At 42.7% G+C, this 25,659-nt stretch overlaps 1 protein-coding gene across 2 annotated transcripts in view; it reads right to left on the bottom strand.

The window, feature by feature from the left end:
- Positions 1 to 22,000: 22,000 nt before the first annotated feature.
- Positions 22,001 to 25,659, bottom strand: part of Tgs1 (trimethylguanosine synthase 1) — a 41,784-nt gene continuing 38,125 nt past the window's right edge. For both annotated transcript variants that reach the window (XM_006537558.3, NM_054089.4), the window contains one exon: positions 22,001 to 23,766. In XM_006537558.3, coding sequence (XP_006537621.1) covers positions 23,620 to 23,766 — 147 coding nt within the window. In that variant the 3' untranslated portion in view covers positions 22,001 to 23,619. The remainder of the gene's footprint in view (positions 23,767 to 25,659) is intronic.

The following is a 25,659-nucleotide window of genomic DNA, read 5'->3' as shown; positions in this document are numbered from 1 at the left end:
CTTCTAGCTAGTTGCATGCAATTAGGCCCCAATTGCATGAAGTCCCAAGGTTTTCTGGAGAAACTAGGCGAGACAGGTAAATAACTAAGACTAAGCATGGGGTCCACCTATGAAAAAATAGAAAAAACTGTTATGTATACTGGGTAAACACTCCAGATATTATCTAACACCTCCTTAGGAAAAAATTCTTACAATAAGTGGTAAAGGTATTTGTTATTATTATGTCTTCTTATTTCAATTTTTTAAAAAAGGATTTATATAAAAATTAGGATGTCTAAATGTAAATAAATAAATAAATAAATGTAATATAGTGTAAATTAAATCACTCATTGACTTCTGTGCCCCCTTTTATTCTTGTTTATAAAAATATTGTCCCCTCAATGGAGGTCATAGGTATTCAAAACTCTTGGTAAAATGTTAACTTTCATTTTCGCAATATCTATAATACCCCAGGGTGGGAGTTGTGGGATAGGAAACCCATAACCTATTTTAAACAAAATAAATGCTTAAAACTTGTAACAAAAGGTTAATAATTAAAAATCTATATATAAGTAGTCTTAATTTGTTATTGAATGCTTATATGTAACTGGAAATAAACGCCAATCTCCTTTTTTAGACTAAGGAAACAACAGGTCTCTAAGATAATTTGCCTTTTTTATGATGATTTTGTCCTAAATATTTAAAATAAAAATAACATATGTTTAATAAATAAAATACATTTAATAAATAATGTCTATAAACTCCTAAGATTTACTTGTATTAGTGATAATTGACTTAAAGATATTTGTATAGCCTCCTTGTCTTGCTAATTTTGTTAATCTTTAACAATATTTGGATGAACTGAGTCATACAAGAATCTATAACATTCTGAAATAGTATACTATAAAAGGATCAAAAATATGTATAGTTTCCAATCTCTCTGTCGACTATATTTATGGTTTTATATCATTCCCAGTCTCTGTATGGGATACATTAATGATTTAAAATTTTATTCTGATACTGGGAGCTTCAATTCACAAATTATAAATTTTAAGACTAAAACTTAACTTGGATAAAAGTATAAAATCCTAATCTTATTAAAGCTGCTAACTTCTTATGAACTACTAAGGATAATTAGGACAAGCAAGGTAACGTTCAGTCACCTTATAAATGGTCAATTTTTTTAATATGCTCAAAACTATTCTCGTTATGATGCTAAGTACAAATGTAATTCATCTTCAGGGACAAGCTTTATTCAGTCTTCCATGAATGTTTTCAAGGTTAAGCCTAAGGCAATTAACTGAAAACAAAGCTTATTTAAAACTAAGTGTATTTCATAAATCAAATGTTGGTCCTCAAACAGATGACATTTAAAGTGTGTGTATGTGTGGATAAGTGTGTGAGTGTATTTGTGTGAGTGGGTGTGTATGTGTGTGTGAGTATTGCCCATGCTTTTGTCCCCGCCGGCAAGAACACACTCAGAACAACCGGAATCTTCTGCGGCAAAGCTTTTATTGCTTACTTTTCAGGAGGAAAGACCCCAAACCGGGAAAATGGTGCTGCTTATATAGCCTGCAGCATGACGTTTCAGCACCTGATGTGGCATGACAGCTCCTGATTCATTGCTCGCCCATCACCCCATTACTACGCCGTGAGATGGGCAGTGACTGGGCGTGAACTCACTCTTGCACTTGCACATAGGCTTGTTTACTAGTTAGGCGCAGTGGAAGCCAGTGCCATCTTATAATGGCGATTGCTCATGGCACGGCTCTCCACATCTCCCCTTTTTTATTTTATTAAAATTTGAGGCTGGTCTAGGCCTCTGCAGTCATGTCCATCTGCTGTGGCTCCTGTCTTAGGTCATTCCTCCAATGTCACAGCCTTTCCTGTCATAGGGTAACCCTATCGCCACCAGGTCCCGTGTTTTAGGTTGGTCTGTGCATGAGGAAAGTTGCCCGTCTCTGGATACTGCAGTACTGTGTGACAGTAAGTGCTAAATGACCTAGGGCAAACTATATAAAAGAGGCCAGCCAAAAAACGAATTAGTAAACCTCAGTGAGGTGTAAGTGCTGATCAATGAGCGTTGAGTCTCTTACATCCCAGTGCAATGTATCCACAGATCCGTGGGACGCAATAGCAGAGAACTCAGACGCCATTTAGGTCTTAAGCATGGACAGCCAAATTTCAGGGGAGGCCCCTTGTTCAAGTGCTTGAGCAATCACAACCTTGTCATTTGTTTGTTGGGTTCTGAGCTTGCAAACTAACCAGAGCATAAACACAAGTCCACAGCAGGTGGCAACACCAAATAAACCTACCACCACCCATTCCTTAAAATAAGAAAAAGCAGATGAAATCCAGGAGGAGAGACCCTCTGTCAATGACAGGTCCACTCGTGTCGAGTTGATCCTGAGAACAGCCGCTCTCAGGGCCTCAAGGGTCTCATCGATTCCTTCAGACCAATTTCCTGCAAGATACAAAGAAATCTGCCTAGACAGATTAGCAAACATGTAAATATTGATTTTTCCCAAAGGAGGAAATATGCGTGACATCCATTTGCCAGCTCAAAGAACGGGAGCTAATAGTGGAGCAGGACTGATAGCCTAGCCCTTGTAAAGAGTGTGATGACTGAGTTACGGGCCAGGTTTTTGGCCACCAGTGAGAAGAAGTAATACTTTTGTCTGCTTTTGTATCTAAAATTCCCTTAAATTGTTTCCCTTCTATAACTAACTCCAAGGATGGCCTGGAATCTAAAGGCATTATTAAGTAAGCAGAATCATTTCCAGTAGAACCAATCCCTCTGGCAGCTTGAGGAATACCAGAGGAAGGAAAACAGCCATGTAGGCTTGGCAAAATTATTAGTTGAGCTATTCTGTCCCCTTGTGATATAGAAAAGACACCTTGAGGACAAGAACAGAGAACCTGAAGTTCCCCTTTATAATCCTGATCTACAACTCCAGGGTGGACAATAAGACCTTGTAAACTGCAAGAGCCTGCCTCATATATCTCTAATTGAACGACAGTCCTTAGCCCAATGATATCCTTTTCCACATTTAGTACACAATCCTGGTGCTGTCCTTTTTATAGGGGCTCTGCAGTCCTTTTTTAAATGTCCTGGTTTGCCACAATTAAAGCAAAGTTTGAGCTCAGTTGAATCCGAGTGCCTCCTCCCCTGCAGAATGGCTGCTGCCAATCCAGCATTAGTAAGCGGCCCTCCAAGCTCATGGCAAACCTTTAACCAGTCCTGTAACCCCTTACTCTTTCTAGGTGTAATTGCTGATCTGCATTCCTGCGTAGCTTGTTCATAAACCAGTTGTTCAATTAAAGGCATAGCTGCTTCTGGGTCTCCAAATATCCTCCCTGCTGCCTCCATCATTCTGGCCACAAAATCTGAGAAGGACTCCTGTGCACCTTGAGTAATCTTGGTCAAATGCCCACTTGCCTCTCCCTTCTTAGAGAGTGCCTTCCATGCCTTAACAGCAGCAGCTGAGATCTGAGTGTACGCTCCCCAATGATAATTTGTTTGGTTAGCTGCATGCTGTCCCTGACCTGTAAGTAATTCAAACGTCCATGTTCTTGGTCCCCTTCCATGATGGCATTGGCCCTTGCCTGCATCTGGCAGGAGTCCTGCCACAAGGCTTTCCACTCAAGATACATTCCCATACTGGGGGCTGCAGCTTTTACTACAGTCTGCCAATCACCAGGAGTCATAGCGTGATTCGCAAGGCTTTCGACTTGTGCTATAGTGAAATTAGCGCTGACTCAATAATTGTGGACTGCTTCTGCAAGCTCCTTAATCTGTATATACTCTACCAGAGCATGAACACGCCCTCCCTCAGCTCCTTCAAAAACTGGGAACGCTTGCTGCACTTTTCTCTGTTCCTCTTTTGGAATGAATGAATCTGAATGATACCTCTGCACATAAGGCTCTGAATGGTACCTCTGCACATAAGGCTCTGAATGATACCTCTGCACATAAGGCTCTGAATGGAACCTCTGCACATAGGGCGGAGGTGCACTAGGACCCTGAAGCTGACAGTCCAGAGGCCGAGCAGCAAGCTGGCTTTCGCCAACCGCTTTTTTGCCTTTTTCTGGACTGAGTAGCTCGCTTTTTATCTTGCTGGTACCTTTCTCCCTTATAACGAACTGCTTCCTCCTCCAAGTCCGTTTCTTCAGAGGAGCTAAGTCCTTCATCTGATTCTGAGCTACTAAGAGCTAGCCACTTAAACTCATCTAGTGGCGGGTATAAGTTCCTTCTCCTAGAAACCTCCGCTGATTGATCTTTTTTCTTTTCTTTTTCCTTCTCCTTCCTTCCAATCTCTCCCCAGGTATTCTTCCCTGACATTAACTTTTCCTCAGGTTCAAGACCAGTGGAAAGGCCTGTATGCTTAATTGGTGCACCATGTTTCCTCTTTGCTCCTACTCTCTCTCCCCGCTTTACCTCTGATAGACTGCCTTGAATTTCGTCCAGAATTCTCTGCCCTGCCTTAACCACTTGTTGACATGTGAAAAGGAACAAAAAGGCTTCTAACACTGGAGAAAGTTCAAGGCCAGACATACCTCGTAAAGCTGTAATGTGTCCCGCAGTTCTGGTTCCGCCTCGCGAATGAGGGATCTCCCTTGCGCTGGTGTGATGGTAGTTCCTGGGTTTCTCAGCGCCACTTATTGCCCGTGCTTTTGTCCCCGCCGGCAAGAACACACTCAGGACAACCAGAATCTTGTGCGGCAAAGCTTTTATTGCTTACTTTTCAGGAGGGAAGACCTTGAACCGGGAAAATGGCGCTGCTTATATAGCCCGCAGCGTGACGTTTCAGCACCTGATGTGGCGTGACAGCTCCTGATTCGTTGCTCGCCCATCACCCCATTACTACCTTGCACTTGCGCATAAGGCTTGTTTACTAGTTAGAAGCCAGCGTCATCTTATAATGGCGATTGCTAACGGCACGGCTCTCCACATGTGAGTGTGTTTTAAAGCTTCCCATGATATACAAAACTGCTAGCTCCTAGTGTCAGCCCTAAGGTATCCTCCACAGAAAATGATGGGGTCTGAATGCTGAATGATTCCATCTGGAGTATAGCAACTCTAACCAATGGGCAAAACAACAAAACAAAACAAAACAACTGCCTCGTATGGTAACAAAAGACTTAACTAATGCTGCCGCTGCGTTACTGCCTGTGGAAGACCTCTGCCCCCAAGAGCGTCATGGAGGAGCCTAGGGTACCTGTCTGAGTAAGACTGTTTAAGTATATATAAAACAATTAAAAATATTTCAAATTTCTTTCCCTCTGGCTAGGTCATTGTTACATTAAGACTTCAAAAGTTCAGAGTTTTGACATTAGTCAATGGAGTTAAGGTTTTCCCCTAAACTCCTTAGCTTTAACTTTCTGTTCCTAATCTGTATTTGTCCTAACAGATTTCCAGTCAACTAAAAATTGCTCCAAATACACAGGTAGTCTTTTGAAACTAGCACACTCTGCACTTGCTGAAGCCAGTGTAAACCAGATGCATCTGTCAAATTTTCCTATCAGCTTGAACCCCAGCTTTGGAGCAGCCTTCCAGATGACTCCAAAACTACCTGTACTTCCCTAGTCTCAGAGGGTCCTACAAAACCTGGGCAGCAAATCAGATAGGTGTGCCCTGCCCACTCCAGGCCTTTGACCATCATTTCAGCCTTTCAGGGCCTGACAATAACAGTAATATTCCACTTCAGAGGAGAAGCAGTTACAGAAGAGACTGCATTGCCCCTTATTATTAACAAAAGGCTGTAATGTTAGGCTCAAAGGAAACTAAGTCCCCTCTACCAAAGAAGCCATTTATCTATCACTGTCAAAACAAACAAATATCTTTTTGTGGTACTTATTACCATATGAAACCTTATGCTGGCCTCTAGGGTCCTTCAGTATTACAAATACCTTTTAAAATCAGAGAGTTACAAAATGAGTTACTCAAGATGGGGACTGTTATCTGATTGAATGGCTTAATTAAAATATCAACCTTTACGCTGACATAAATGTTAAACAATGGTTTGATCCATATAGTCTAGAGACAGTGAGGTAATGTTATGGCTAAATAAGCTCCATTTTATGCTGGGCATCTATCCTGGTACCCACTAGACCTTAGTCTATGACCTTAGTCCCTGAAAGATAACTCCCTAGTAACGTTGACTCTGTGACCTCAACCCCCAAATATACAGCTGTGAATATCACTTGTTATGATCTGAATAATTTTTTTTTGCTTCTGTAACTTGCTTACTCAGATACCCAAAGATGATTGTTTTGAATTGCTGTAACCACGTAACAGAACAGTACAGTTTTGCTTGCCTGCATAGATATTGAAAGTCTTTTATGTCGTGTTCCCCTTTGAACGTCCTTCTCCATACCCCTTCTACAAGGCAATATCAAATTTGGCTTAGAGTTTGTTTGCCCTGCTAGCAGCTAATCAATATGTCTTTTAATTATAATTGGACTGAGTCTATAGTCTTTTCCCAGAGGTCACAAACTCCATAGTAGAAACCTGTGTACTTAGCTAGGAGTGACCCACAAATATAGCACTTGCTTAGTATGCACAAACCCTTGGCCTTAAGCCATAAAAAATTAAAGCTGAAAGTTCAGGTTGTGGTTTCAGATGGATTTTTTTTTTCATAGTGTTCAGAATAGAAGTCATGGCACCTGCACATACTAAGCACATAAAAGCAACACTCCCCAGCCTATGCTTTTAGCTGTTATGAGAACTTGCTTTTAAAGCTGACCCTTGAGGCCCTTGCTCAAGAAAGTACCACATACCACCAACATAGAGCATCCAAAACACCCTGTATGTGGTTTCTATTTGTACTTTGTCAATGGTAGGAATGTCCTCATTCCACTGTGTGTCTTTGTAGAATATGGGTGATTGTCACTGTTTTGAATTTTTGTGAGACAGCTATGTGAAGAACCATGACAGCCCACACAGCTGTTAACTGAAATAACACATAGGCGTTGCTTTAAATACTCTCTGGGGAAGAACAGAGAAGAGGCAGAACTTCAGTTATCAGGCTCAGGGGTCCCAGGTAAAAACTATGAGGAGAAGACTTCATGGGTTTAATTTTTCCAAGAATCCAAATAGTTCATAAGCATGCTACACCTGAAACATAGACAAAACAAATCTGTGCCTTTCCACAATGTCAGAATTCACTGAATAATAATAAATTCATAAGATTTGGCCATTTCAAGGTAGCCTGGCTCAGGTGAATGCGGGTTCTTTCATTCCAGTCTTAATTATCAGTGTCACTCTTGTATCACATGTCACACAGCACACAGTTAACCTAGATATATGCTGTTAACACCACAGATTCAAGGAGAAAGACCATTGAACCAAACAGTGGCCAAATTAGTTGATGTAAGTAAGCTTTTAAAAATTCATGTATATGGGCCATCGCTCCAAAAAGTTGGGTTCAAGAGATCAGCATTGGCCATAGGCCAGATAAGGGTTCTTATAGCTTCAGAACAGGGGGTTTTCAAATTGGGGATTTGTCAGGCAAAAGGTTGGGGTTACAGAAGCCAAGCATAAGTATAACAAGTTAGTCATAACAACCTCCTGAAAAAAAAGGCATGGTAGTATTTCCTGGAACAGGCAGTACAGACCATTTGTAGTTAACGTTACAGGTGGGGCATAGCCCAATCCTTGAGGAACAGATTTAATCACAAATAAAACTTAATCTAGCTTGTTTTAATTATCAGGTGGTTTTCAAGCTTAAGATAGCAGCAGGCTTGTTCATGAATGCATACACACACACACACACACACACACACACACACACACACACACACACACGTAACAGAATGAATACAAGTATGAGAGAGGGCAGCAGAATTTAAGAGGCTTTAGAAGCGGGCTGAGAGAGAAAGAGTCTGTATTGATATGAAAATGAGCCAGACCAGTGTTGGCAGCAGGCTGTTTCTGGCTGGAGCTGCTGGAGTCAGGGTTTTAGAATGAAGCTGTTCCCAGTTGTGAGGTGGAAGGTTGAGAGCAGGAAATAGCTAGTAGGTTCAGGTCCAGGTGGGAGAACTTGTGGACAGGCAGGGGGTGGAATAGGGTTCATCAATAGCAGGGAAACAAGCTGAGCCAAAGCTCTAGAAACAATGGGTGAGTCCTGAATGCAAACTGCAGATGTCAGATGGTAGTTGTGGGGCTATGCCATAGCAATCAGGTGTCTATCACTTTATGGGTCCAGATGAGGGAGCTATGATGGAGCTACTCCTTTTCCTTCGTTTGTTCTGTCTGATAAGTACATTTTAATATACCCAAGTATCTCTACAGACGCAATTCACCTGATAAACATAGGCTGGCTCCCTTTCTATTTCCAGAGATAAGCTGTGCTGGATGAGTCGTACCTGAAGCTATGGTTTCTGTCTCCAGCTGTCTCCAGGTCTAGCTGTGGCTAGCCCTCTGCCCCAAATGGAATCAACATTTGCTTGTAAAATGGAGTACTTTTGGACAAGCCACAGCCTGAGCACAGTTTTATACAATAAGTTAGTGACTTGGAGTAGATCACAGCCTGAGCTTAACAGTGTCAATTTTGTGTCCCATGATATGAGTTCAGCTTGTCACCCAGAGCAGGTCTCTTTCTGCTAGAGAAAGCAAGGGACAAACAACTGTAAAACTTCCTTTATGGATTCTGTAAATCATCTCTAGCACAATTATTGGGTGATCGCCCCTAATCCATATTTGTATTTGCTAGACTGTGTACTTCCCAGCTGTGTTACCCACACTGCTGTGTGAAATCTTGCCCAGGCTACTTCTGCTCTGGCAGTGTGCCCTGGGGGAGCATTTCATTCCGGCATGTGCTCCTGGTCTATCATATCTAATAGAGACCTCCTGTTCTCTCCATCTTCCTCCCCCTTCAGTCCCCTTTCTTCTCCTCATAGTCCCTACCTGGGACCCCTGAGCCTGATAACTGAAATTCTGCCTCTTCTATTCTCCGCAGCAGTTGGCTATAGAGACCTTTATTTAACCAATAGTTTAAAATTGGAGAGCAAGGTTTAATAGAGATTCACTTGGTATACTTGACAATCTGCTCATTGTGGGCAACCAGATCTCAGGGACCAGTATTTAGCATTTGAATGCATAGCAGCACCAGACCAATCCTCAACAAAGAGTTCTTAAGGGTATGAATTGTGTAGCTCTTATTAAATGTTCATGTAAAGTCTTCCGGTCTAAGGTATCTAGAATGTACATGCAGGGTTTGGTGATGCTGGCTGGGTGTTGTCTCTTACACAGAAAGGAGAAATTAGTGGATGTGTGAACTTGTGAGAGGAAATGGTTCTAAGAGCTCTGGATAGAAGGCACATTCAAGATTATGTGTGCAAGCCAGAAGTAGTGGTGACACTTTTAATCCCAGCACTCTGGAGGCAGACACAGGCCGATTTCTGCATCTGAAGTCAGCCTAGTTTACAGAGCAAGTTCCAGGCCAGCCAAGAGAGATCTTATCTTCACCATTCACCCTCTCCCCTCCCCCCAAATTATGATATGTTCTGTTCTTGAATTTGAAATACACTGGTCACGTGATTGTTAAAAGCTGAGCTGAGTTTAGTGCAGTGGGGCACATAGACCCTTCCAGTCAAGAGAGAACTTTCACAAAGGCCAAGCAGAACTGAAAGCAGTAATCTTTGGGGCTAGAGGGCCAGACAGAGGTAGCCCAGAGAAGGCTTTTTGACGAACCAACAAGGCACTTTGAGAGAGGACTCAAGAGTGATGCTGTGGATTTTCTCAGTCAAAGATAGAGCAGCTATTATTTTTATTATTTTAATTATGTGTAAGTATGTGTGTGTGTGTCTGTGCTTGGGTATTTGTGTTGTGGTAAATATTATTTGGGAGTTTCTACCTCATTTAGGTCATATAGTTCCCAAATAAAAGACACAATAATAATAACGAGCCTTAAAAGTACTAGATCTGGGCAGATAGCAATCCCCTATATTATTTTGTCTACCTGTCAATAACCCTGAGATATGGCTTGCCACGTTCTCCAGGGGCCTCTCTGCTCCAGCTGCTGGCTGTGGTCACGGGCATGCACTCATGATCCACCTCCCCATGGTATCTTCTTCCTCCCCTCTTCTCCTTGTCCCTGGCCCAGCCCCAAGCCTGGGAACCTTTACTCCACCCCCTCTCTTCTAGCCAGCCCAAGCTGTATCTTTATTAACCAATCAGGGATGACTTAGAAGCAGGGTGAGAGGGGCAAAGTATATATAACAAAAGCTAGTATATATGCTCTACACTGGAGCAACCAGGTCTTGGGGTACTGAATTTATCATTTGAATATAAGCAGTATCAGATCAACCTCCCACATATTTGCAACTGAATACCTGTGGAGTCCAGAGGCACTGAATTCTCTGGAGCTGGAGTTAAGAGGTGTTTGTAAGCTACCTGACACAGGTGCTAGGAACCAAACTCAGGTCCTCTGGAAGAGAGAGGAGAACCTAGTCACTGAGCCATCTCTCTAGCCCTGAAAAGACTGTTCTTGTTTGTTTGTTTGTTTGTTTATGCTGGGGTTTGAAGGCAGGTCTCCCTCCTGCTGAGTCAATGTAGTACAAACCCATACAGCTGGAAAGTTTTAATGCAGTGGTGCTGCTAAGGAGCTGGAAGATGGGTAGGGAACAGCCCCCATAGTTAGGAGGCATGGTAGAAACAGATGGCAGAGTTGAGAGTGACCAAACGATCAGTGTGAACCCAGTGGAGAAAGATGGTTTGTCAGTTGTTTACCAATTAATTATACTGGTAAAATACCAGCAAAAGTGAAAAACCAAGAATTTGGGACTGACAGAGATGGTTCAATGGGTATAGTATTTGATGAGTAAGCATGAAGACCCAATTTGCTCCTTAGCACCCACGTAAAAGCCAGGCTATGACAGTGCTGGCAAGCAGGGAAAGGAGGTCCCAGGTACTCACTGGCTAGCAAGTCATCGTCAGCAAACTCCAGGCTTGCTAAGAGACCTGTGTCAAAAAACGAAGCTGGATGGAATGGGAGAAGATAGCTGTGGCTTGATGTCGGCCTGCACCTTTGCAAACAGGGGTGCACACTTATGCATACACATCCGTGTCCTCCGCCTCCTCGTTCGCACTCACTTACACTTACACATCCGTGCCCCCCACCTCCTCGTGCACACTTACTTACGCATACATATCTGTGTCCCCTACCTCCTCACCTAGAATTTGTTTTGGTCAATCAAGTTGTCTTAGTTACGGTTTCTATTCCTATGAAGAGACAGCATGGCTATGGAAACCCTATAAAGGAAAACATTTACTTGGGATTGGCTTACAGCTCAGAGGTTTTAGTCTATTATCAGGGAGAGAAGCATGGTGGCATGTAGGCAGACACAGTGCTGGAGAAGGAGCTGAGAGTTCTGTATCTTGATCTGTAGGCAACAGAAAGAGACTGTGACACACTGGCCAGACTTGAACTTCTGAGACCTCAAGGTCCACCCCTATAGTGACACACTTCCTCAAACAAGGCCACATCTCCTAATAGTGCCTCTCCTTATGAGGCTTTGGGGGCCTATTTTATTCAAGCCACGTAACTGGTATGGTATTGGTTTTCTGTTGCTGTGTAACGATGATTTCAAACTCCGCAGGTTAAATCATCTGTCTCCATTTAAGGACCAGGCCTGATTTCCTAAAAGGCCGTAAGGCACCAGCTTCAGGATCAGACCATAACACCCAGAACAAGATCATAAAATGCCTCCTCAAAGAACAGCCTGGGGATAACCACAAAAATGGGGAACTATCTCAGAATGCGCCATCTGTGCTGGGCAGCCCTATTTCATCACATGGTTGAACATTCATGACATAGGAATGCAGACTACCGATCACCCGTGACCTCCTAGCATCTACCAATGACATTTTCAATTACCTAATCCTTCTAGAGAGTCCTCCCCTGCCCCCATTCCCTATAAGAAGGCCTGTGTGCCTTTGTCTGGGGTCACCATTTCAGAGAATGGCTGACCCCCGCATGCTGGTTGTTTCTGCAGGATAAACACTATTTGTTTTTGCCTACTTGGTCTTCCTTCAGTGATAGGACCCTTACATAAGTTTGAGTCCAGTCCAGAACACCTACATAGTGAAATGTTGTCTCAAAATAACAACAAGGAGCCCTGAAGAAACCATAAGAGCAAAAGAACAACAAGAAATCTTGAAAGCTTTTTGAAAAAGTTCAGTTCTGGAGAGATGAACGACGACTGTGCCAAACTCGTTTACTTTTTCTCCAAGGTGAGAGCATGGGGCCACTCCAAGAAAGAACATATTTTCTAGTATTGGTATCCATGTTTGTGCAGTGAGGTACAGAGACCAACAGTCTGCCACAAGGGCTGCAGTACTGGACTAGAACTCGGAGGAACCTCTTCAACTCCTTTGGCTGTCTTAGGTAGGCGCTCAAGGTTGAACAAGATGTCCACAGGACAATTCAGATGTACTGGCTCTAGAGAGATGGGGCAGACATCAATCATACTCCATTTAACCATGAAGATGTATCCAGTCCCTTAAAAAGAGCTGATAGTGCCATATGTACCATAGTATAAGGCAGATTCTTAGGAGCTGTTCACATTGTAAACAGATGTGCTTCCATGGTCTCAATGGTCACAAAACAAAAACAAAATGTCCATACACTGATATACCGACTGGATATTATATGCTTGGCCAGTCTTCCTCAGAGAATCATTTGGCTTTCAAAATTGCCTTATATATGTTGAATATCTTCAGATATATGCATCCATTTCACTTTAAATATTTCTTTAGGGTAGACTTTCTGGAGTTAGACACAAGGTGAGTGATTCAGACAAGATCAAGGGCAAAGGCCAAGTAGACAGGATTATGTAGATCAAGTCAGTGACCAAAGGAGCAATAGAAATTGACGGGGGGGAACTCAACTCAAACCACGCACCAGAAGCGCAGGGTATTGCTCAGCTGCCTGGGCTTCAGGCCAGTGCTGGAGGCGAGCTGTCCACAGGTCTCCATTCTATTTGTTTACTGCTTTGCTTAACAAATGACACAGGATGAACTGATAACAGGATAGCCCATGACCAAAGAAAACTGTTTCTACTTCAACAGGCCAGTCCTGGAGGTGACAATTCTTACACTGTTCATCGTGAGTTACAAACTGACATTTGAAGGTTGTTTTCATTGGAATTGTGAACCATGAATGCTTGATAAGCCTATGCATTTAATATATATTAATTTTGGGAGAAGAAAAGATTTCTTTTTGCATACTAGCATTTCTTTGTAAAAGTGACTAAGTATTTCAGTGTATTTATTAGAAACACAATGTAAAGAAAATCACTGGAAAGAGATGCCCATTGGACAGGCAAACTTTATATGCCCCAGTACAGGGGAACGCCAGGGCCAAAAAATGGGAATGGGTGGGTAGGGGAGTGGGGGGGGGGAGGGTGTGGGGGACTTTTGGGATAGCATTGGAAATGTAATTGAGGAAAATACGTAATAAAAAAAAGAAAATCAATTTAAATGAAGAGAACAGAATAGAATTAATCAATTCTGTAGCCCTTGCTGTGAGGGCTAGGGAGAAGCAGGGCTGTCAGGGGCTGAGTATTCCACTAGTTCTGATGTATCAAGCTCCAAAGATGCCCGGAGAGACCTGAATGGATTAAGTAAATGCCAGCCCAAGCCCTAAAGGAGATAGTTTCAACAGTTTAACACAACCTTTAGCAACACACTTGCTATTTTACACATCAGGCATACTGTTCTTTGTCAGGGAAAGTGAAGAATCATGGGTTTACTCGATTGGGACAGGTAACGTGAAATAAATTGAGGGTGTCACAAACCTACTTTAGGATTTCTCAAACTCTTGACATACTATCAAGGACTGGCTTCCATGTTCTCATGTGGAAGGACAACTTAAATTTCCTTGTCTATGCTATAGAAGGTGAGCTTAATGTTTTACTTCTGATCTACAGCCCAGTGGCACTCTTACCTAAGAATGGAATTTCAATTCCCATCACTTTACACTCAGTGCAGTGGTTCTCAACAAGGGGTCCCATATCAAATATCCTGCATATAAGATATTTTACATTATGATTAATAACAGGAGCAAAATAGAGTTATGAAGTAGCAACAAAATACTTTATGGTTGGAGGTCGCCATAACATGAGGAAATCTATTAAAGGGTTACAGTATTAGGAAGGTTGAGAACCACTGCTGTAGTGTAATGTAGCAAAGGCTGTCCTGTGCCAAAAAGTGTTTTTGTTATTACATTATTATTACATTATTCATTTTGTTCTCCAGATGTCTGTATGGGAGCCATTAGCAAGGAGCACATGAGTAACTAAATGGCCGGTGATACAAATTAGATGTAGTGTCAGTTTCAGAGAACAGAATAAAATTAATCAATTCTGCAGCAGATACCCAAGAGAGTAGCCAGGGTGGGGTTGCATGCACTTGGGAATCCCAGAGAGGAACATCGTAAGTTCTAGTCGAGCCTGGAGTATAGAGTGAGACTGTTGAAAAGAGGAAAGTCACCCTGGGCTTCACCCTTTAACTCTGAGCTCAGCTCTATGGTTCAGAATGTGGTCTGTCCTGTAGAGTATGTCTTATGTTCCTTTATTTGTTTGTTTTGGTTTTGGTTGGTTAGTTAGTTTTTGCTTTTGTTTGTGTTTTGTTTTGTTTGTGTGTTTTTTGACACTGGGTCTCTTTGTAGCCCTGCTTGGCCTTGAACTTACTATATAGGGATTAAAGTCATGACTCTTCATTCCAGGTTTGGAGGCAGAAGCAAGTGGATCTCTTTGAGTTCAAGGTTAGTCTGGTTGACAAAGTATGTTCAAGGCCTATTAGTGCTATGTGCAGAGGTCCTGTTCCCCCCCCCCCAAAAAAAAAAAAACTGAAGAGAAAAAGCTATTTGTTTTGGATATATATTGAAATGATCTTTTTGGTAATGAAATATATTAATTTCTTTTAATAATGTTAATTTATTATTAGTGTGTGTGTGTGTGTGTGTGTGTGTGTGCATGCATGTAGACCAGAGGACAATTGGCAGTTTTATTCCTCAGGAAAGACGTTTACTTTATTTTGAGACAAAGTTTCCTATTGATTTGGATCTCTTCAGGTAGGCTAGGCCATCTGTCTGTCTCTGCGTCGCAGGGCTGAGGCTACAGACAGGGCTGTGCACTACCACATCTGGTTTTTTTTTTTTTTTAAACCCAAGTTCTGGGGGTCAAATTCAGTTCCTCCTGCATAGCAGACCATCTCCCCAGCCCTTGGTTTTACTTTTTAGGTTTTTATCAGGAAACCTATGGATTTCCTACTGGATAGCACAAACTGAGATGACCACTGTGCAGTCCAACATTATTCTTGAATGCTCTAATCAGGTACCTCAGTTACACAGTGTGGGACCGTGAAAGGCAACCTGTGTTCTGGTTGAGTGAAGCTTACTCCAGAGACCCAGCTCCATAATCCTGTGACTATCACATAGACAATGCCCCAAGCTCCTGGTATTCTGGCTAGACCCCACTCCCACAGTTAACCTGGTGTCTTAGTCAGGGTTTCTATTCCTGCACAAACATCATGACCAAGAAGCAAGTTGGGGAGGAAAGGGTTTATTCGGCTTACACTTCCATACTGTTGTTCATCACCAAGGAAGTCAGGACTGGAACTCAAGCAGGTCAGGAAGCAGGAGCTGATGCAGAGGCCATGGAGGGATGTTCTTTACTGGCTTGCTTCACTTGGCTTGCTCAGCCTGCTCTTTTATAGAACCCAAGACTACCAGCCCAGAGATGGTCCCACCCACAAGGGGCCTTTCCCCCTTGATCACTAATTGAGAAAATGCCTTACAGATGGATCTCATGGAGGCATTTCCTCAACTGAAGCATTCTCTGTGATAACTCCAGCTGTGTCAAGTTGACATAAAACTAGCCAGTACACCTGGCAATATCCAGGTAGCCCAAACCACTATAAAAGGGGCTGCTTGGTCCCTCCTCTCTGTTAAGCTCTTGCTCTCTTTCTTGTCTCTCACCTCTTGCCTCTTCTCTCCCTTCCCTTACCCCCCTCTCTCCATGTGGCTATGGCTTCTACTTCCTTATTCTTCTTGCTCTCTCTGTCTTTCTACAATAAACACCTTAGAACCATGACCGTCTCTGCTCATCAAGATCCGCCATGCTGGAGCAATGGAGTGGGCTTCCCTCTAATGAGCTACGGGTCTAACCTCCTGCCAGGAGGCACCCCCTGCTCTTCAGTCATGGACACCTCAGTAAACTGCCAGAGTTCTCCCCCTTTCCCCTTTGGCTCCCTGGGCCAGAATCCGTCCGAAGGCCCGTTATCAGCTCTTCTGAGACATACAGCGGTATGGGATATTCCGGAGCTAGAACCTGTTGTTCCTGGCCCTGTGCAGCCTAGGGACCCCCAAACTGGCTCTCCTGTGGTACCTAGCAGTTTGTGGTGCCCAAGAGTTGAAGCCAAGACTGCACTTCTCCACCCCCTGGAGAGGGGTCCTGTGGCCTGTGAGACATAATGCCCACCCCAGGCAGTTCTGTGAAGTCCCAAGGCAGTCTACCCAAGCTCTGGTGGGACTCAGGTCTCTCCCACCACAACACAGTACCCTACTCATTCAGAGCAGACCCTTGGTTGCTTTCATACTTAAACAGCTAACAAACGCATGCTTATGATGCCACAGATGACATGTTCTAGATATTACATAACTACACTGATACAGTGGGATTACTTTACACCCAGGCTTTATGCTATACATTTAGAGACTAAGTGAAGTGTCTGGGTGTATACAGTGAGACTGTTGGCCTAGAAGCCTGTTTAGGCACATGGTGGCTCCTTGCTGGAGAGGTCCGGATCCTGCCGGGGTCTCTCTGGGGCTGAGAGGGGCTGAGCGGGTTGGCCAGTAGTGTCGAAGGCCCGCCCAAAAGACTGAGCTAGGAGTCTTGTCAAAGCAGGAACTCAACTTTATGGCATCAGCCTCTCACTTATATAAGTTCAGAACATAGGGAGGTTTTTTTTTTTTTTTTTTGGGTGGGGTAAGATGACGTAGGAGGTTGGGGGGAAGGGTAATGGGGGGTGGGGCAGAGGCAGGGCCAAACAGGTCTTACTGAGTCAGCCAGATACAGAAGTGACTGAGACAGGTCTTGAAACTTGAGCCAGGCTCCGGTTTGTCCTCAAGGCCTAAAGTAGGGCCAAAATGGGGCCCAACATCCACACATGCAGAAGAGGGTGTGACAAAAAGCTAAAAATAACTGGAGATTTTTGCAACCTGCTTTTACCCTATGTCACCTTGTCTAGTGCTATGGTTCCTGTGCAGAATTATTGCTGAACATTAAAGGCATTATTCAAAAATGCTCTATAAGAAGTATGGAGAACATTGACAGATTTGATGTTTCAAATTAAATTAAAAAGACATTTGCTCTTTAGAGAGCAGTTTAACTGCTTGTGTGCCGAGGCAACCAAGCATAGTGGCGTCACTTGAAGAGTGCTGACATTCTCAACACTGTTGCTTTGTGATGCAAGAGCATCAGGGTTCTGTTGTTTTGTTCTGAGGTCACAGGCCAGGGCTGCAATGAATGTTAAGCACACTATGACCAAATGTGCATTGCTCCAATAGCCATGTTTGTGGCCTTCCAGAACCACTCAAAATCTCTCCACTTGTTTTATTTCCCTGGGTCAATCCCAGCCAGAAGAAAAACCTTACAGTGGCTACAGAGATCCATTGTCAATTGCCTACTTAATGAATGTGAACACATTTTTTTTGGTTCTTATTAACATACCATTTAAAGATGCTTTAAGTCATATTTTATTACGAGTGTTTTGCATGCATGTGCATATGTGCACCATGTGTGTGTGTGTGTACCCATGAAGGACAAAAGAGAGCATTGAAAGTATGGATCTGGAGTTAGTTATGGTTCTTCTGCGGGAGCAGCTAGTCCTCTTAACCACAGAGCCTTCTTTCTAGCCCTCAACACACTCTTTAGATGAATAATTAAGCAACACATATTCTTCCTCCTTTAAATCCAATTTTATTTAAGGAGAATAGTTATTAGCTAGCAACAAGGACCTGGGTTTCTTTGTGACATCACTACCTACCACAGACACCGGATTTGCCGTGATTCATTCTGCCCGCCTCTGCCACTCATATTGGGCCCCCCACAAATAGCCCTCTTCTGTTTTCATGACACATATATTATTACCCTTGCTTGTTCTCCCTTCCTCCTCCCTTTAGATCACTTCTTTATGTCTGTCTGTCTATATACCAGGGTGGCTTTGAACTCAGAGATCCACCTGCCTACCAAGGTTGGGATTAAAGGTATAGACCACCACACTAGGCCATTTTATTTCGTATTTTTAGAAGATATCTTTTGTTGTTGTTGTTGTTTTGTTTTGTTTTTTTTTTGTTTTTTGTTTTTTTTCAGACAGGGTTTTTCTGTGTAGCCCTGGATGTCCTGGAACTCACTCTGTAGACCAGGCTGGCCTTGAACTCAGAAATCTGCCTGCCTCTGTCTCCCAAGTGCTGGGATTAAAGTGCCACCACTGCCCGGCAGAAGATATGTGTGGGTGCTTGAGGTCAAAAGAGTGTCAAACCTTCTAGAGCTGGAGTTATGAGGTTGTGAGCCACCTGACATGGCTGTTGGAAACCAAACTTGGGTCCTTTCCAAGAATAGCCGCTGCTTTCTTAACTGTGAACCATCTCTTCAGACACTGTGGTTTTGACATCTTGATTGTATCATGGAGAGGTTCTGATTGTGTTGTTTGGGGTTCTAAGTGCCTCTCCCTCATTCGTTCCACAGCAATGAGAGACCACCCTCCCCATTGTTTCTTTGATGGGATTCTCTGTGCCTTAAGTTTAGTGTATTTGTAGCTATGTGCCCACAAGTACCCAAGTACTTGTGTACTTATGCACTGTGTACAGGGGAGTATATGTGGAGGCCAGGAGATATCCTCTTCTTATCTTGAGATGAGTCTCTGACTCTCAAGCTCCAGGTAGCTGTGAGCTCCCAGGATCAGCTTTTCTCTCTACAAAAATAATTGGGGTTACCGGCACCGTGGCACTGTTGGCTTTAACACGAGTGCTAGGGGTCTGAGCTCAGGTTCTGCATACAAAGGAGCTATCTCTCCGCCCTGGGCCTTGTCTTCCTCCCAGCTCCTCCTTCTACCTATAGCTTTGGTATTTTAATCTTATCATATAGACTAAGTTATGGCTAGGCTCATTTACTCATTGATGTCACAATGCAGTATATTCTTGAATTTGTCCTCTACGTGCTGGAGACAGGGTTTCTCTGTATAGCCCTGGCTGTCCTGGAACTCACTTTGTAGACCAGGTTGGCCTCAAATGCAGAAATCTGCCGGCTCTCTTTTATTTTTTTAAGCTGTCTTGCAGTTCTTGCCGACAGAGTCACTAAACAGTTCTGAGTCAAGCAAATCAGGTCAAGACACATGTGAGGTGTCTCCAATGTGTGGCTACTGGAGAAGCCTTACCGAGGAAGACCTCAATGCATCTGACAATCTTTAATCTGCTTGGCTGTCTACTGTGTCTCCAGTGTATTTACTTAATTACCAGAAATTAGGATCAATTACTGAGATCTTAATTTCCAACAGTTTTGTGCCAGACAATCTAAATTTCCTGTTTCCCATGTAGCTGAGTTTAGTCACATTTTTTTTTTTTCCTTTTTCACCTTGTTGAATTTTTCATTGGATACTGGCTTTTGTCCCCATGTAATGGACTCACTTCTTTAATCATCTTCTTGCTTGTAATATCATTGGGTCCTTGACCATTTTTGTTAGTTAACTTTTGAGATCTTTATTGGTGTTTCACCTGTTTGTCTTTGAACTTCATACCTGAGGAGTTGTAGTCCTTTGCTAGAACAAGTGATGATTCCCTTTTCATGTTTACTGTTTTGTGTTTTTATATCGTATTTTGTGTGTGTGTATGCATGCCATGGTGGGCATTATCCTTTCCACTGTGGGCTCCAGACACCAAACTCAGGTTGTAGAGTTCATGTGATCTCATAGTTAGCTTTCTTAGTTGTCAATTGGACATACCTGAGGAGAGGAAAACTCAACTGAGGAATTGCTACCATATTGGTCTGAGGCATTTTCTTGAGTACTAACTACTGTAGGAAGGCCTGGGCTGTAAGCAGTGTCATCCCTGGGCAGGTGGGCCTGGGCTGTAGGAAAGGCACTTTGTAAAAGCTAGGAAATAGTATTTTGTTATGGCCTGTTTCAGTGCCTGCCTTCACTCCCCCAGTGACAGACCTGGGAGTTGTAAGATGAGATACGCTTCTCTAAGCTTCTTCTCCAAGCTGGTTTTGGTTAGTGCTTTATTGCAGAAATAAGAACACTGAGAATTGCTTTTATCTGCTGAGCTACTTCGTGACTTTATTGTGTTTTTGTTTGTAATTTATGCATCTCCTAGTTTGGATATAATTTCTGGTTTTGTCTGAGGCTCGTTTGCTCTGGAGGGCTTAGTCTCCAGGACCATTCATTGAGAAAACTAGTGTAACAGTGGCTGTATCAACCTATACAAGATACAGGAATACACTTACTATCAAGTAAAGTCAACTAACATAGAACCAACTACTAAAAATGCAGTGTACTATGAAGTGAAAAAATAGTAAACATCAGGTTAAAAATGAAAGTAGCAAATGAATGAGATAAAGGAATAGGACCAGGGGAAACTAGAGCACAGTCTGGGGTGGGGGAAGCCAGCCAATCAGAGGATCTGTACAGGAAGAGCTGTTTTCATACTTTCAAAATCTGCCAAGTGTTCATCACCTTGCTGGTGGGAGGCAGCTGTGATGCCAAGTCTTCCACTGGGGTTTTGCAGTTTATCTTTAGTAGCACTGAACCTCATGGCAGGTAGCTGGCTCTAGAAGCTGGCCTACTGCAGTCTTCTGGCCCAGTGTCCTAGTTAGGGTGACTATTGCTATGATGATACACTATGACCAGGAGCAAATTGGTTAGAAAAGGGTTTATTTGGCTTACATTGCCACGTGCACACCATCACTGAAGGAAATCAGAGCAAAAATGCAAGAACTGCAGGAGGAACCTAGCAGGTGATGCTTTAGCCATGGAGGGCTGCTTACTGCCTTGTTCATCGTTCTTTGACCACCAGCCCAGGGATGGCCTCAAACACAATGGGCTGGTGGTCACATCAATCACTAACATCCCACAGGCCTGCATAAAGCCTGATCTTATTAAGACATTCTCAGTTGAAGCTCCCTCATCTCCAAGTGACTCTTGCTTGTGTCAACTGTTACAAAACTAGCCAGGACACTCAGCTACTGAACTCTTTATTATCTTAATTTATTATTTGATGATGTCTGCTTTCAGGTATTGGTGAGGCTACCTCTCCCTGCTCTCTGAAGTGTAGGCACTCTTGCTCTACATATGTCTCTCTCCAGATTGTCTCGCAGCCTGAGATGGCGAACAGCTGAATCAGATATGCTAAGTTGATTGTTCCATGTACTCAGTTTTACACAGTGGGTTTCCTCTCCAGATGGCATCTGAGTGCTGGAAAGTGAACTTAGGTCCTCTGCATGAACAGTACTCACTCTTAACCACAGAGTCATCTCTTCAGTTCTAGGAAACCCTTCTCAATGCTAAACTGTTCTGCAGCCGCAACTGGATCTAAATGGGCTTTCCTCATTTTGGTTCACAGTTGGAATTGTTTTCAACAATTTCCATCTGCCTCACACTCTTGCTGTACATTTCTGAATGGCTTCCCTTGTTTCTGTCTTTGGAATATAGTCCATTAACCTTAACCTGATATTCCTGCTTTATTGGTTCACATGGAGGCACACTGTAGACTGCAATCTTTAACAAAACATTAAAAACATTACCTTCTATATTACATTATTTCATACATGACTAAGTAAAAGGTTGTGTGCTGGAGAGTTAAGAACCCACACATTTTAGGGACTCACATCCACTTGTAACTTCTATTCCAGGAGATCTGACACCCTCTTCTGGCTCCTGAGGGCATCTGTATAGGTAGCACTCGCACATACACACAAAGCTTTAAAAATAAATCTGGTTAAAGCAAAAAATAAAACAAAATTTGAGATAAGCCTAAAAGCAAGTTCAATTTTATTGAAGCAATTTAGTCTTTTTATCGAGACTGAAATGTACAAAAGCCCAGTGGTGTAACTTCTAGAAACTTACCAACTGAAATACTTGTTCAACAGCAAATATTGTAAGGAAAGACAGTGCATAAACAGTTGGTAACGATAAAACCATAAAAACAGCTTGGGTGCCTCTCAGTAGGGAACTAGTTTATATATATAGATGATGGAATACAAAATAGCCATTTAAAACACGAGGTAGATTGACATGTATGAACTGAAATAGAATGGCTTTCAAGATACTCTGATAAGCCAGGTGCAGTAGGTGGAGCCAGAAGGGTTAGGAGCTCAAAGTCACTCTGAGTTACACACAAAGTATGAGGCCAGCCTGGGTATACAAAAAAACAAAACAAGACAAAACAAAACAATAACAACAAAACCATACCAAAACAGAAAAGCAAAAACACTGATTAAAAAGCCCATCTTGGGCTGGAGAGAGAACTTACTTCCACTTCCAGAGGACCCAAGTGCATTTCCCAGTACCCACATTTGACAGCTCATAACCATCTGTAACTCCAGCTATAAGGAATCCAACACTCTTCCCTGGACTTGGGTCAAAGTAGGCGCACACACATGCACACACGCACATCTCTCTTGCGCACAAACACATTCTCTCTCTCACAAAAGCAATTATTTCATATACTATACATTAAGTATCCACAAAGGGAAGGCAATGAACGCACAGTGAGTGCATCAATGGAGAAGTGCACCGGGGTACACTGTTATACTGCGATCTTTTCTTCAGAAGAATTAAGAGGGGACCAATGGGTTGGCTCAGTAGGTAAAGGCTCTGGTTATAAAGTCTAATGACTTTAACTTGATTCCCAGGAACCCACATGGTGTAAGTAGAGAATGGACTCTAGCAAGTTGTCCTCTGACCTCTACACACACGCATGCATGCACATATAGACAAAATAAAAATGTAATAAAAAAGTTAAAAAGCAAAGTCCTGCTAACTGTGATTAGCTTTAGATAGCTGAAAAGAAGGTAGGTTAGGTGGTGGGAGTTTTACTTTTTCTGTGTTAGCATTAAATTGGTAACATTATTTCAATAGGGATTACACGTGTAGGTAGAATTGCTTTGTTTTTCTTTATATTTTAAAAAACTAATAATTACTTACACAGACACAAAGATGTTAAGCTAAAACAGTTAAAGAATGAAAACAAATACATATACAGATGTACTTAATTTAAGCACAGGGATATGCCTAGACTTTTTATGATTTTTTTCTTTTTTGTGGCAAGATCTCATGTAGCTCAGGCCAGCCTTGATTTGTTAGGAAGCACAGCATGAGCTTGAACTCATGATCTTTCTGAAGTGCTGGGATTGCAGGCACCACTATCACCTTGCCCTGATGCTGTTTTAAAGTGTACAACACAGATCCATTACCATTACCTAAAGATCTCAAACCACTTCATTAGCATCCTTTAAAACTCGGAGTTTTCCACATCACATGTGCACACAGTATTAAAGAACCTAGGAAGGCCTTCCTCCTGTCTCTCACTTGAATGTCATACATCCTCACTCCACATGATCTCTCTGTGCTTTACAGTATCACACTTCCGCTTCAGAAGTGCTGGTCTTCAGAAGTGCTGGTCTTCTGATCAGGTCACCAAAGTATGCAGTGATGGTCTTTAACTTGTTGTTAAGAAAGTTCTGTTCTATTTCCACTTGTCCTCCAAGCCCAGCCAAGGATGCCACCTGCCAGGAAAAGCACATACACAAGTCATGCACATGAGCGGGATCTCTCTCTCCCTCTCTCTCCCCTCCCCCTCCATCCTTCCTCCCTTTTGGCATGGTCTCATTAAATAGCTCTGGCTGGCCCACTCCTTATGTAGACCAGATTGTCCTCAAACTCATCCTGCCCCTGCTTCCTAAGATTAAACATACCCATTACCATGCTGAACACAGACTTTCAAAAGAGACCCCATCCCCTAACCTACACCATCAATAGAGGAAGACCCCATCTCTAACCTATACCATCAATAGAGGAAGACCCCATCCCTAACCTATACCATCAATAGAGGAAGACCCCATCTCTAACCTATACCATCAATAGAGGAAGACCCCATCTCTAACCTATACCATCAATAGAGGAAGACCCCATCTCTAACCTATACCATCAATAGAGGAAGACCCCATCTCTAACCTACACCATCAATAGAGGAAGACCCCATCTCTAACCTACACCATCAATAGAGGAAGACCCCATCTCTAACCTACACCATCAATAGAGGAAGACCCCATTTCTAACCTATACCATCAATAGAGGAAGACCCCATCTCTAACCTACACCATCAATAGAGGAAGACTCCATCTCTAACCTATACCATCAATAGAGGAAGACCCCATCCCTAACCTATACCATCAATAGAGGAAGACCCCATCTCTAACCTATACCATCAATAGAGGAAGACCCCATCTCTAACCTATACCATCAATAGAGGAAGACCCCATCTCTAACCTATACCATCAATAGAGGAAGACCCCATCTCTAACCTATACCATCAATAGAGGAAGACCCCATCTCTAACCTACACCATCAATAGAGGAAGACCCCATCTCTAACCTACACCATCAATAGAGGAAGACCCCATCTCTAACCTACACCATCAATAGAGGAAGACCCCATTTCTAACCTATACCATCAATAGAGGAAGACCCCATCTCTAACCTACACCATCAATAGAGGAAGACTCCATCTCTAACCTATACCATCAATAGAGGAAGACCCCATCTCTAACCTATACCATCAATAGAGGAAGACCCCATCTCTAACCTACACCATCAATAGAGGAAGACTCCATCTCTAACCTATACCATCAATAGAGGAAGACCCCATCTCTAACCTATACCATCAATAGAGGAAGACCCCATCTCTAACCTATACCATCAATAGAGGAAGACCCCATCTCTAACCTACACCATCAATAGAGGAAGACCCCATCTCTAACCTACACCATCAATAGAGGAAGACCCCATCTCTAACCTATACCATCAATAGAGGAAGACTTTATGTAAGTCTTTCATATAAAGAAGCACCTCATTCACTGCTTGCCAAGTATTTTTTAATAGAAACACTTCCTTTGGACTCCTTTGACATGAGTCATATCACTAAGCTATGCATTCTAAAGATGCCATCTCTCCAATGCCACAAACTAAAGAAGAAGAGAAAATGGATGAAAACTGCAATGTCTATTTAGGATAGACATTTAAGAATGCCCTTTCCTAAGAAGCTCCTCCTCCTCCTCCTCATCATCATCATCTAGTTGTTTTCTTTGTATGTGGAAGCCAACTTGTGTGGGTCAGCTCTCTCCTCCTCCCACCACATGGTTCCCAGGAATTGAACTTAGATGGTCAGGCTTGGTGGCAGGCACCTTCACACAGAGTACCATCACCCACTCCTAAGAACTCTTTTCTTCTTCAGGTTATCATCTTCCTTCTACTCTCTTAATTGCTCAACAATATCTACTGGGTTTTGAGTAGAGGTGACACTTTTCTAATTATCTCTTTTGTGTTCTCTATCTTTAATTACTTCTTCTACCCATTGTTATTTTGTGTTATTTTGATTCTTAAATATATTTATGTTTGTGT

This window comes from Mus musculus, chromosome 4, assembly GCF_000001635.26.
Source record: "Mus musculus strain C57BL/6J chromosome 4, GRCm38.p6 C57BL/6J".
Taxonomy (NCBI): Eukaryota; Metazoa; Chordata; class Mammalia; order Rodentia; family Muridae; genus Mus; species Mus musculus.
Note: the sequence above shows the minus strand (reverse complement) of the source record. Positions and strands in the feature narration are given on the sequence as shown.